The sequence below is a fragment of the Populus nigra genome, chromosome 5 (assembly GCF_951802175.1).
Source record: "Populus nigra chromosome 5, ddPopNigr1.1, whole genome shotgun sequence".
Classification (NCBI taxonomy): domain Eukaryota; kingdom Viridiplantae; phylum Streptophyta; class Magnoliopsida; order Malpighiales; family Salicaceae; genus Populus; species Populus nigra.
This window is the reverse complement of record NC_084856.1, coordinates 23,462,925-23,477,094: the sequence shown is the minus strand read 5'-3', so window position 1 is coordinate 23,477,094 and position 14,170 is coordinate 23,462,925. Positions and strand designations below refer to the sequence as shown.

The 14,170-nt window shown below is 36.0% G+C and overlaps 1 protein-coding gene and 1 pseudogene across 2 annotated transcripts; both read right to left on the bottom strand.

Moving 5' to 3' along the window:
• Nucleotides 1-2,436: 2,436 nt before the first annotated feature.
• Nucleotides 2,437-8,179, bottom strand: LOC133694927 (uncharacterized; annotated as a pseudogene).
• Nucleotides 8,180-9,787: 1,608 nt separating this feature from the next.
• LOC133695130 (ATP-citrate synthase alpha chain protein 2) lies at nt 9,788-13,858 on the bottom strand. Of its 2 annotated transcripts, XM_062116957.1 has the most exons (13): nt 13,661-13,858; nt 13,397-13,520; nt 12,769-12,945; nt 12,515-12,676; nt 12,312-12,392; nt 11,975-12,026; nt 11,592-11,706; nt 11,396-11,477; nt 11,182-11,277; nt 10,971-11,072; nt 10,756-10,872; nt 10,544-10,660; nt 9,788-10,116 (listed from the first exon to the last, which is right to left on the bottom strand). In XM_062116957.1, exons 2-13 carry the CDS (start codon nt 13,493-13,495, stop codon nt 10,045-10,047), a joined length of 1,272 nt encoding a protein of 423 aa, XP_061972941.1. In that variant the 5' UTR covers nt 13,496-13,520; nt 13,661-13,858; the 3' UTR covers nt 9,788-10,044. The 2 variants fall into 2 exon arrangements, with proteins under 2 accessions (XP_061972941.1, XP_061972942.1); XM_062116958.1 differs by lacking the exon at nt 13,661-13,858 and having other exon boundaries at nt 13,397-13,654.
• Between the last annotated feature and the right edge of the window lie 312 nt (nt 13,859-14,170).

The window sequence follows — 14,170 nt, the reverse complement described above, 5'->3', positions numbered from 1 at the left end:
TTTGTCCCGCCTCTCCTCAGTGCATAATCCATTTGGTTATATATTTCATGTTTAAGAAATTAGGATGCCTGTGATGAAGCTTTACATTAGTTTTGGGGCTGGAATTTATTCTAGGAAACCTGTGATGGAAATGAAGCAATATGGGGTGAAGGAATCATAGACTTTGGTGTGTGTAGCAGCTGCACAACTTCTTATACCTGAAGGCTGAAGCCATTGGCTTTCACAAAGAAAAGAGACCTCATGATGATAGAAAACCATGGAAGGGAACTTACCAAATGTTATTTTGATTGTTTACTAGGATGATATATAGCTAACCCTCTTTCTTGCAATTTGGTTTCTTGTTCTCCTTGTATGGATTTGTAACGAAAGCAATGACTTATTCTTCAAGCCCATGTTAATACGGTAAGGTTGCATTTGGTTAGTGTCCTAGGGAAGGACAGTCCAAAAAAAACAAGAAATGTGTTTGGAAGAGACAAAGATACAAACATAAAATAAATCTAGAACAGTTTTGAAGTGAATTTCTGTAAGAAGGAGACATGTCTAATCTGTTCACACAGTCTTTATCTTTTCTATCCAGAAACACTAACCAAACAAAATGGAATTAAAGCCAGGTGTATGGTTGATGAGACTTGCGATGCACTGGTCTGGGATGCAGACTGATGAAACCAAAAATAAAAAACCATAAGGAGGAGCCAATCCCAAACCTAGACTACAAGAAACCACAAGGTGAATGCGTTTGATACAGTTTATGATATTACAGAATCCAACAGAACCATTGCAGCTGTGTAAATCCAGGTGAATTTTCAGCATGGAAAGGCCTGGACACAGGTTGAATATATATAAAGCAAAGAAATGACCAGCCACATTGCACTGAATTTGAAAGCGAAGAGCAAAAGAAGAATTATAAAGGAATATCAAATACAACATTACTGTACAGAATGAACAGAAACAGAAGATATGATACTAGAAGTTTTTTTTCGACTGCCAGTCAAAGCCTCTGTACAGGTTTCATTCTGTTTCAAGTTATGGAGGCCTGTGTTATCTCCCAATTTCATGAGGTATAGGGATAGAAACGAACATCGAAAAGTTTTTCTTCTTTTGATGAATGCTACTCCACTTTGGGTTGCTATGAGGAAACTTTTGATTCGGATGCCAGTGCTGCAATGGTAACAAGTGAGTATCCATTCAAGGGCTCAGCATCACTGATTGCCATTGCTGAGTTCAAGGCTTCCTGTGGTATATAGTTGGTTGCTTTCAGGTGATCTAACGGGAGACCAACATCAACTAAGGAAATTGTTCAGGATAATAAAGAGGTAGCAGCACTACCATGTTTATTAATTTAGCTCTTTCAGCTGGTATCACTGGTTTATATTCCTATGGTAGTTTGTAAATCTTTCTTCAGTTTCCGATTCTGCCATTATATTACTACACATAGGGATTCTGAATCTTACCTTTACTGTTGAACTCAATAAGACTTTGGAACAATTTCTGATTTAATTTTCGCTCCGATTATATGTTGGACTGGAATCTGGTTTTATTTATGTTGTAAGACACTTTGTTTTCATACGAAGTAATCTTTGAGCTTCCATTTTGATCCAGGGCTCGAGTTAATTTGCTAATGATCTAGGCTTGATGATTTATGCTGTCCTGCTATAGTTTCTGCTGGTCTTTCTCTTTATGTTGATCCTTAATCTTTTTTCTTTCCCTTCTAGATTGCTACTTTCAGAAATAATGTGTTGCTCTCCGAGTGTTATTTTCTGTAGATTCTAATTAATTAGGGTGTGGTTCATAGGATTTGTCCTGGCAATATTCTCTAACAATCCAAAAATGCTTATCATTCTCTCTTTCTTTCCACATCTGAAAATGACAAAATATACCTGCAATGGAGAGGCCAGAAGAAGAAACAAATGGTGCAGAATCTTGCTGATGATATGACAGTGGACGTCCTCTCAAGAACTCGCACCAGCTAAGCCTTGGGTAAGGATCGTGGTGTTTGGAATCTACCTTTTGTTAGAGTTATTCGTGAAGGAAATGTCATGGCTGACCAATTAGCGAGACAACCTGTGAATCATTGTGGCTGACATTTGGGGTCGCAATCTACCTTCTGCCCCCTCCCCTTCCTCGCTCTATCTCCTTCAATCCATACTCTTGTCTTTCCTGCAGCTTTGATGATTTACGTGGTATTTTATGTTGTGTTGATCATTTTTCAAATAAAGCATGTGTTAAATTGCTTTATGAAAGCATTCATTGCTACATTTTTAGTCTAATTTTGAACCTAAATTTTCATTACTTTTTTTTTTTCCTGTTTTTGGCACCAAACCATATATAGTAGCCATCTTCAATTATGGCATCCACGATTGCCGACATTTCCACGTCTTACTTCAAATACATTAAAAAAATACTATTACCAATTAAATGTTCTATTTGATCAAAAAATATATCTAATATTATATTTCCAATTCAACCAAATCGTACCAAAAAAAAGTTTTTTGCTATTTACCTAAAACAAACCAGGAAAAGATTACAGTTTCAAAAGCTTGAAACATTCCTAGTTAGTTCAGGGGATTAAACCTCTAATGTACTGATATGTACCTAGCAAAAACATGCTCTAACATCCACACAAAAAGACATTAATCAAGTCTGGTGCCAGCTCTTTCTATACTTACAAACTGGCACTTCCACTATACCCCCATGCAAAGTCATTTTTTTGTGATCTTTTTGGGTCATTGCCACAAGCTTTCCGCCTCCCCCATTTCTCCAAACTCCATGAACCGGCAACAATTCAGGTACATCACTGTCTACATCTGCTTTCTCTTCTTTTTCATCAGGATCAGCGTCAGAATTACAAACATTGGGCAGTGAGGCAGCGCGCGGAAGTATCACCGACACGGTTTTTTTTCTTAGGTTTATTCCCTCCTCCCCCAGCCCCCACATTCTTCTTTGAGCTGACACCATCTGGCTGAGCGACAATTTCACTCTTTGGCTCCATTGACAAATTTAAGTTAGTTTGTTTGTCGACCAAAATCTTTGATATGCCTTTTCCACCATGATGCCCTTCCTCTGGTAAGATCTCCACCTCAAGACTATCTTACAAAATGTTCTCAGAGATTTGTGATACCATTACCATCACACTTCTCTTTGCCTTTCTTTGAACTTTTCTTGCTTTTGGAACGACCATTGTCAATGCTCAATCCATTTTCAACAGAACCATTCTTTCCCAACGTTGTAATTATAAATCTTAACAAGCTCTCTTTGCTTCTCAGCACTGGGACAAAGTCTAGCTAGCTCAAGGACAAGATGTGATAGGCCAAATTGATGTACGTAGGCAAGATACTTTGCAGTATCAATTAAAACCCGGAGGTACTCTCTGGATATTAATTTAAATGCACTGAATTTCTCCTCATTAAATTCCAATGCAGCACGAATTTTTTCCACTAGAGCCTTATTAGAAGATTGAACATACCCAACTTTAAGCAAAGGTGAGGCACTTAAAGACATATTATCCACTTGAGCGGTAGATAGAGAAGAAGCTCTAGAAAGAGATTTGTGAGAGGTTCTGTCTACAGGATTTGGAGCCACAGTAGCTTGGCTGACTTTGCTGTTACTATTTGAAGTCCTAGATGAACTTGCAAAATCTGAAGAGATAAGTCCATTAGTCCTTGATGGCCCAGCCTGAGCAAAGCTCGTGTAAGTAGATAGATCAGATTTCTTAATTGTTGCCGGCTTACTCTGGGATGAACTCAGAGAACTGGATGGAGATAAAACCCCAGAATCTGAAACGGGCCTTGAGTGGTAAGAAAAACTAGCTGATGAGATAGGATGACTGTTTGCTGCTGGCAAAGCCCGAATTAAGGACTTTTACCATATTTCGAAAATGAAGGCGAGTAGCCATTGTATTCCCACTCAACCCACCCAGACCATTTCTGGATCTCTGTTGGCTACTGCTTTGAGCCATCGGAAGTGGAGGAAAAGAGGTTTCTTCCATTGGTACACTCCTAGAGTTCTGTCCTAAAATATGATTATATCTTGAAGGTTGCTCAGAATCTGTGGTGGCTAATGACTTGAAAGGGTTAACAATTATATCAATTTCACGCTCCTCTCTGTGAGTAGAAACTGTTTGGGCATTTGATGAAATATCACAAGGCCTTTCAGTATTGGCTGTCAGATGGCTATCTACAATGGCCAAGTTCATTTGATAGCTTGATGAATTCAAACGACTACCATAACTTCTACCATGCCGATAATGTTCATTAATTTGCTGAAATCGGAAACTCGTAGGTATTTGGATGTAGAAAATAACAGAGGCATGTTATTATCCACATTATAAAGAATGATAATTAATAAGCATGAATGGCTACAGAGTGCTCAGGTGTGGTAAAATTTAGCATAAAATGAAGAAAGCAGAAAATGCCAATGACATTGGTAACGTCCAACAATTAAAAAAATCAAAACACACCTGAAGTACAGCATTACGCTTAGAACAAGACAAGCACCCTCCATGTTCCATGGCATTATGCCTCTACCGATATCAGAAATACACAAGTCTTCTTAGTCACGTAATACCTCCAGAAAACATAAAAAACAAATTCTAAATATTGATAGCCAAAAGGAAAAGATGCATCATTAAGACTAATAGATATCACCTTCAATTCGGATTCAATTGCAAAAACAATAAACTGTTTTGCAAGGCAAGCCTCATCTTCGCATAAGATATGTTCTTGACAAAAATGGATATGAGATATAAAGTTTGGTATGTTAATTAAAAAACAAAGCAATCACGACATACAATGAAAAACAAGTGAGTAAGACGTATGAAAACAAAATATAATCAACCTCCAAGTTATCATAACTGTTGAAGTATTCATATTGTTCAGGATGTTGCCTGCATTGAACAAAAAACAAAATGGACATATGAGAGTTTACATTTGATAAAACAAAACACTAAAAACATGAAAGCCTTTTTAAGGGAAAAATACATGGGTTACCTTGGGCATATGTGGCAAGTAAAATGCTCAGTGGACATATGCAAGTAAAGTTCATTATCTCCATAAAAAGGATTCTCACAGAACTCACAAATAGGATGTCCTGTAAATCCACCTCTTTCACTTTCACTACCATCAACCACCGAGTCCCCCGTCCTCACATGTTGAGTCAATTGTGCTCTATTATATAACTTCTGCTCACTTGTAAATATCTAGTTCAAAACTTAATTAAGTCAGAGAACACAAGTGTGCCTGCTAAAGCAAAGACAATGTAAGAACGATCAAATCCTACCACACATTCTACATAATAATCTCATTAAGCTCATTTCAATACCATTTCTCGATCTCATATTCTAACACTCCATTGATGCTCATTTCTTTAAATACCAAGCTAAGAAGCAAAGGTTAACAATGAATCAACACTCACCTTCCTACCTTCCAAACACAGACCACACATAAACAGCCTATGCCTATGAAGCAAATGCCCCTTCAATTGCTCAACGCTATTAAACTCCTTTGACCCTCCATCCTTCTTGTTGCAAACATTGCATGATAACCTACACATAGCTGTAATTATCTTACAATGATCAAAATCATCAAAATAAACCTGTCCTTTCATGATATCAACACTCCCCTACTTTACCCTCTTTTCCATTAACTCCACCTAAACCCTTGAAGTCACTTATCATCCTTGTATAATCCCCTAATGCCTACAAAAACCAACAGCCAAAAACTAAAAAGACCAAAACTTTACAGTATAAAAGTCAATACCCAGAAATTAAAACCATCATAAATAACAAAAAGACCAAAACTTTTCAAAATATAATCAAAACCCATAAATCAAAAGACAGTTGATGTAATAATCAACCTTAGTGACAAAGATGGTGTTGGATTCTGATTTGCAAATGCAGCAATGGAAATCATTGCAGATGAAACGAAGATGAATTATGCAAGTAGAGCAGACTTCTTTATGGAGACATGGTCCTTAAGCAACCCATTCAAGGGTATCAGCACAAACAGCATAGGTATCATCTATTTTTTGATCAGTTAAGTGAGAACTTGATGGAAAATTGTGAATAAATCAAAATGGTTTTTTTACTATTTTGATGTTGTTATCAATGATCATGGAAAGGTGAGAGCTTTTCGCCTTGGATGCAGTAAAGCTTTTTGTAAAGAAAGTAGAGAAAATTATGCTCCATTTTTTTGGGTGTTTTCTCAGGAACCAAACAGAAATTGATCGAGAGTTGCAAGAGAAACAGACAGACAAGGGCAGCAAATGTTTATGGGTACTTACGTAAGGACGACAGGTCGATGGTGTGATGTGATTACTTGACTCAAGGATTTGGATTTAATAAATTTGATTAATGATGTTTGAGACTGAGTTTTGACAAAACATGTTGGAAGATTTACTTGTATGGATATGATTAAGATTAATTACCAAATATGGACGACCATGTTTTTAAATTTTAGTTGAACAAAAGTCCAAGAGGAGTGTTTCCACCAATTATCTCTCATCCATTAGTTTCATCCACAGCATGTATGAAAGGTTAAAGCATAGTGATCTTCACATGTAACTTTTTAAGTCTCTTTTGGCATTGCAGTAAAATTTTTCTTTTTAAAAATTTTTTCTTTTTAATTTTTTTTATATTTATGATTTGTTTTGATATTCTATATTAAAAATAATTTTTTAAAAAAATATTATGTTAATATATTTTTAAATAAAAAATATTTTAAAAAATAATTTTAATACACCTAAACAAACTCTTAGCATAATTATCAAATCTAATTTAAGATTTGATTCGGATTAAGATTTGAGTTATAGAGTTGTTAAGTAGTTTATGTTTATCAAATCAATCTAAATTTATTATTTTTATACAAATATAGTAGTTTTAATTTTTTTTTAATCTTGATTTTGACCTGATCAAATTTGAATGGATTGACCAAATTATAGGTTAACTTATTATATTATTTAAATATAAATAAATCAATATAAAAAACAAATCAAATTAAAATCCATCATGAATCCCATCATATTAATCTGTCGAACAAAGTTTAAGTATATTCAAAGCTCAAAGATTTTCAAGGGCAATGAAAGGAAGAAAGATTTTCAATTAATATATATGTGAATAAATTAAACGGTTATTCTTATGTTTTTGTACACAATATAATTAATCTTCCATTTATATATATGAAATCTTTATGGCCAAATTAAGGATATATTTGGACTAATCTAAGCATACTAATATTCAATGCATCTTTTGCATTGAAGATAACAATGGGAGAGGAGTGATGTGTGATAACATACTTTTGAGTACCATAACATAGAACAGAGAGGTTCTGGTTGGTGGGAGACTGTTAGGATCCTTCAATGTCTTAAAAAGATGTAGAAACTAGGAAAAGGTACAATGTTAGATTCTTGCAGCAAATATTCTGTATGGTCAACGATTGCATGATTTTCATCCTATCTCTATACAAGAAAGACACGTTGTTGTAAGAAGTTTCTCTTTTCTTGCTGATCAAGATCTGTGAGGTGGGGGGAAAGAGAAGGGAGAGAGAGAGAGGGGATGTCTCAAAGATAGAACACAACATTGCAGAGAATATGTAGAACAAGTAGTAACTTAAACATAGATCATCTATTGATAGGGCTTGTAATGTACATAGTACTGGTTAAGGTTTGAAAGCCAAGTTCTTCATAGATCAACTAGATAATTAATGACAGACCTGAAACATAGACACTAACACAAGAAGAGGCATAAGCTTCAACACAAGCACACAAGACCAAGCATAAACAAAGGACAACAAACTGAAACAAGCTTATTGAAACTTCCACGGCTAAAACGAGTCCAGACCCCTAAATCAAGAGCCTCAAACCAGACCGCCACTAGACTAACTAGCTAGAGATCCTGACTAGTAAGTGCAGTCAAGACTCTTGCTCATGGTGGTGAGCCAATGGAACCAGTACCAGGGATCCTGACACAACCAACCCCAGGGTAAGAGCAATACCCTGTTGGCCCAAGCTGAAAGACAGGACCATTAGGACTTGGGATAAAGCCACCACTGGTACCAAAGCCTCCTAGATAGTTCTGAGGTTGGTCAGCTTTCTCCTTGTCCTTGAGCTTCCTTCCTGCTTCAACATTGGAGGCAAGAACCAGTACGAAAATGGTAAGGATCAGTAGCATCTTTTGAGTTCTCTCCATCTTAGCACTTCTCTCAACACCTGGCATTAACACACTCTCTACTTTTCTCTAGTCTTTCTCACTTGCGGTGTAAAGAACCCCAGCCTCCCCCACCCATCTTATAGTACCCGAGGTTTCAAGTTTAAACAAGTGTATAACCAACTCTTTTACAAACAGCAGTAGGCATGGAAAAGAGTTAGATGGGATAGTCACTAATGATGTAGCTAAAAATTTATGTCTTGGGTCCATCACTGTCAAAAAATTTACTCCATAAACCATTCACCAGCTCATATTATGTAAAAGTACTTCAATAACCTTTACTTGATCTAAAACTATTGAAGCTTGTTCTCTATTTCTAATTCTCAAAAATTATAGTTCATAATCCTTATGTACTAATTAATTACCTGTCAACACTGCTGCTAATGGGAGCTTTCTACTGTAACTCAACGATGCATGCTAAACCTAGTATAAAGTCTTAATGCATACAGGGGTAAAGTTAGAACAGCCTACACTTAAGGGCAAGGTGGTCCTTCGAGTGCGAGTTCAAATGGAGATTCTTCCATTTCTCAAACTGGTGGAGCTGTCCTACAAAGTTGTGAACTGTGAATGTTTTGAGACAGAAGTTAAAGCATTAGTCTGTGTCTTTACGAGGGCCTTACCTAACAAAAACTAAGAAGCTATAAGGACCCTTCAAATGCAAGACATCTGTTTTATATATTAATGTAACTTTCCATTTTCATGTCCTACTCCTCGGTCCTCACAGGTTCACGTTTACTACTAATAAAATCCTGCATCACGACTAAAGTGGTGTTCGGAAATATATTAATAATTGATTTTTAAATTATTTTTTTATAAATATATTAAAAAATTATTTTTTTAAAAAATTATTTTTATTATTAACAAAAAAAAAATAGTATTTTTAAAATAGCATACTGGAGGCAGGCAGCTCTGCATGGTCAGCAGTCAGCACCCTCCACATCAACTTGAAATTTCTTACAAGAACTGCAAAGTTAATGCATTTATTAGGTCGGGCTAGCTCTCTCTCTGCGGAAAGCCGATAGGGAACAAGCTGCACTACATTAAACGCCCTTGCCATGATAATTTGCCAGCTGCCACCCAGTTTGAGAGGGAGGGGAAGGAAGAGGAAGTAATTTTGTAGTTGGGACAGGAGAGTCGGAGACCAAACTGGGCGGTCAAAAATGGTGCTGATGGCATTCGTTGCTAGAAATCAAAGAGGGGGGACAAGTGGCAAGGCAATACGTTTTCTGCTCTCTCTCTGATGGATTGGTACTCCAGGTCACAACTTCTCATGGATTTTCATGTAACAGCTGAGATTTAAAATATTTTTTATTTAAAAATATATTAAAATAATATATATTTTTTATTTTTTTAAATTATTTTCAATACTAACACATCAAACATCAAAATAACCGTCTCTGTCAGCTAACATCTAACCACTTTCTAGTCTAAAACAAACTGGAAAGGTTATACATAAGTCCATAGGATTCATGAGCCATTGGGTTTCGAATTTTAAGCGATGCTATGATGCAGCATTTTATCAGAGAAGAATTGAGTACAAATTCAATCAATAGAAGATTTCGATAGCATGAAGAAGACATGGACTGGGAATTTCATAGGAAAATAGCAAAAGTGATTTGATTACTCAAACAATAAATTGATAAGTTGCCAATATACAGAGTCGAAACCGTGTCATGCATATTTCAAAACATTGATCCAAGATTGTTTATCATAAGCGAGAATTTGATGCCAAGTATACAGCAATTCAATCCAGCTTACGCCTTCTACGCTAAATTATTTTCTCAACACAACTTGCCACAATACATTTTCTTCACTCACACTGACAAAGGAGAAAATGAATTGGTAGACTATGCCGTAGACATGATGCAATCAATGGCTTGCTTGCAGATGCCTGTCATTGTGGCCTCTGGCCCAAAAACCTGAAAACGAAAGAAAAAATTGTCACAGCTTAGCTACGAATAAGACAAATATAAAGAAGCTCCAAGATCCGAATCTTCAGGAGTGGAGAAATGGAAACTAAAGAAAACTTTCTAAGAGCATAGAAGATCTTGTGGTTCATTCAAATCCAGTCATGTTTGTTAAGGTAAAGGACAACTTGAACTTTATAATTAAAAAAACACCAGCAAAACTTAAGAAACCTGTATTAGATCTGTGCACTCCTCGTAAACAAGGATTCCATACTTCAAATGGGAAAAAGGTCACAATCTTACAGATCAATATTGAAGACAGGGTTACTTTTCTCCTATTAACAGCATGCATTTCAGAGCTTACAGCTTTATTTAATTTCATAAACCAATGGCCAACAAACTCAATGAGAACTACAAAAAGAAGAATGTCATTTCATACCTCAAGAGGTACTCCCAGTTCCTCTCCTAGAGCACGCATCTTGGCCAAACCAGTCTGATAGTTTGGACCACCTCTTCGGACATAGATGTGCATTCTTGCAGCCTTTAACTTGGATTCCTGTAAGTAGGTGATGAGGAAGAGTTACATGTAGAAAAAGGCAACTTAAACCAGTCACTACTTACAGCAATTGGACTAGATTCAACTAGACATACCTTCTCTCTCAGTGCTCGTATAATACCATTGAAAGTAGCAGCAACATCAGTGAAGTTAGCGATGCCTCCTCCAATAAGAAGGGCTCTTTTGCGACCATCAGGGTCAGAAGTGGCACACTACAATGATCAAGGAATGTTGTTACAGAACATGAGTAACGACATAATTGTGAGAAAAGATGCTGAAAAAGAAAAGGCTTAAATTTATTGTCTCTTACATCAATGACAACTCTTGCATATTGCAAGACCTCGTCCTCATTTGGAGCTCCACTATACTCTGCATAGTTGCCAAGCTCTGATGCATAACCCAAATCTCCAACCTTGTTAACGGGAAAAGAATTAGTCTACCAGTAAAATCAGGAAGTATAGACCTTGCACCAACCAATAAAGGGCAGGTAGACTATAGCATATGGCTATAAAAGCACCTACAGTATCAGCATATATAACACTGGCACCACCTCCAGCAACCATTGTCCAGATACGTCCCTTTGGGTTCAAAACAGTGAATTTCAAAGATGAACTTGTCTGTAAACACAAGAATATTGTTAATGCATCTGAATAACGGACAAAAAGATAATGACAGTTCCATGCATGAAAGTATAGGCAAGTAAAAGAATGTCAAAACATGCATTCATGTAATTACCTTTTCATCCAAAGAATGAATGAAGCTTTCGGTAGAACTCAGAACTCTTCCAAAAGGCAGAGGAAACTCTACATTACCCCATCTGAATGCACCAAAACATATTGGATGAGAGACAAAATATGTTAGTAACATACCTAAACAACAATCTCATGTCAACTGAAGGTTTCCTCAAAAGAGGATATGAATATATACATACTTCTTGAAGTTCTTGAAAGCAGCAGTGTCGTCCAATTCTCCTCTCATATCCAATGGATATGGTTCCCCATTCACCAATGTAAATGGATTCATTTCTAGAAAACTGAAGTCCAGATCTATGGAGAACAGGAAAAGCAATCAGAAGTGAATTCATTACTAGCATATATAATATTTGGTGTAAGAAATTCGCAAAGAGGTCATATAAAAGGAAATATCAGACCATTCTCAATCCTTTCAAGATTCTCAAGAAAAATTTACTTCCTTTCCACTCTATTATTTCATACAACATGAAAATTAAAAAAGATTCAAGTGCATGTGATTAGAATCTTGTTCACAAGTCAAGTAATTTCCTGCGTTAAATGAATGTGGCGAGAGCATGCTCACCTTGAAATACAGAAAAGACACCGATGATGAAATCACCAATTTTTCCTCGAATCTGAGATGGTATTGAAGTTGTATCAGCAAATTTCAAGTATGTATTAAGCAATTCAGAATGCACGATACCCAAAACTTTCAACTCTGAGATTTTCAGAATAAATCAAAGAGAAACTAAAATCTAAGGGAACTGAGCATGTCCCATCAATTGACAAACCAAGGAACCACTTTTTATTAACAAGAATCAGACTTTTAACCTGTTTAATTATTTTGATCAGTGAAACATACTAGATTGCTCATCACCAGAATTTATTAAATCAAAGATAATGAATATAAAGAAAATCACCTCCAAAGGAAGTGTAGCAATCAATGGAGCACATGCTTCCAGTGTCATTGGTTTTTCAGTTGGGAGGAATATGGTTTTAACCTGCAGAAGTCCAAAAACCAAAACCATGTCGGTAATTTAAATTCCAACGGTTATGAGATTAAACGGTCATAATATGAGAAGAGATGAAGAAGCACCTATCAAGATTAGCAATGTAAACATACCTTATCCCAGTTCTCCTCAATTTCAATACCTCCACATTCTGAGAAGCTAATAGTGCTGCCGAGTCTTTCAGAGACAATTGAGATGTAAAACTCTTGGTCATGTGGAACAAATGGTTCAACAATGAAGGTAGTTATTGGTGCCTTACAGCCACCCATCTCAACCTAAAAAAGCAGATCCAATTTGCACATCAATCTAAAATTTAACCAGACATACAAAAGAACGAACTTTCATGCAATTCAATCCAAAAAATCACCTCAGCACCAAGGCGTGCTTTCACAAATTCAGCAACTTGAGCTAGATCTAAATTCAAAGCTACCAAACCACTCTTCCCACGCTTCCCAAATAGCATGTCAGGCTTCACAACCAATTTTGTAGATGAAAGCCATGGCTCTTTATTTGTTAACTCCGTGAAATCTGTACCTTCTGTCACCTAGACACAACAACAGATTATCTTATTACTTGTAACATCAAATCCAAAATAACGCCACTCCCATTACCAAGCTTGAATTTTTAACAGACCCGGTAAAAACAAGAGGGCTGCAATTATAGCCAAAACCCAGCTAGAATTTCATCAAAACCAAGCTAATCACCAACTTTACCAAAATATGATACAGCTAATCACTAGCTCCAAACTTGAACTTTCAGAAAACCCAGTTGAAGATTGAGTGCATATCAGAAACCCAGTTTCAATTCCACTAAAATTAAGCTAAGGTTGAAAAATTTAATCAAATAAGATTCAATTTCCAATCCAAAGTAATCAAATCTCAACTTAATAAGAGCATAAAATACCAAATGACCATAACAATCATATGGTCAAATAAAAAAAAAGGGGATCAAATCACACACGCGAGGGGAGATTGAGAGGATGGGGAGATATCAACCTGAGCAGAGCAGATCTGAAGATCAATACCAGAGAGACGTTTCAAGTGCTCTTTCAAAAGTCTCTTAGAATCATACTCTCTTATCTTCTTTCTAGCCATTTCAACAATTCAAATCAAAGATGATCTACAAAACAATGAAACAGTGTACAATTTGCAACTATGTTATTACAACCTCTGCCTTTATATTACCAAAGAAACAGAATTTTGAAAAAATTAATGAAATGAATGGTCTTGTTTTGCTTAAAAGAGAAGATTAGAACTCACCAGACAACAGCAACTCAGCAAGGTTGTGTCTTGTAAGAGAGAGGGGTGGTTTAGCTGGTTAGTTGGTGTCTAATAATGTGGGGCGTGGTGGTAGGCGATTTGCACGAGGAGGGGAAAGCTAAAATGGTTAGTCAAAGTTGTTGATCAGCTAACAACTCAATCACCATCATCATGTGTTTTTGTGCCCACAGGTACTTGTATTCGTAAATGAGAATATCTGGTTGTTGTTTGTTTCAAAGTTAAATCTTAAAAGATTTTTTTTTTATGTTTTTTAAATAAAAATATTAAATTAATGTTTTATCTAAGTGTTTTTTTTTGTTTTTTTTTAATATGCTGAATAAAAAATAAAAAAAATATTTTTTCATGAAGTAGCAATCCTCCTCCTAAATCATAAGGACAAAAATATTGTCAATTGGACTTTAACTTTGTTTCATGAAGTTATTAGATACATAATTGCTTGGTCAAGCTTGCATGCCTCCACCAAATTAAATCAAGATTGTTTCGTGATTT

Coding starts and splice junctions, on each gene's coding strand:
- LOC133695130 (XM_062116957.1), bottom strand. CDS start 13,495: ATGGCTAGAAAGAAGATAAGAGAGTATGATTCTAAGAGACTTTTGAAA. Junction 12,677..12,768: donor AAGCACGCCTTGGTGCTGAG/GTGATTTTTTGG, acceptor CTGCTTTTTTAG/GTTGAGATGGGTGGCTGTAA. Junction 12,027..12,311: donor TTGCTACACTTCCTTTGGAG/GTGATTTTCTTT, acceptor ATACCATCTCAG/ATTCGAGGAAAAATTGGTGA.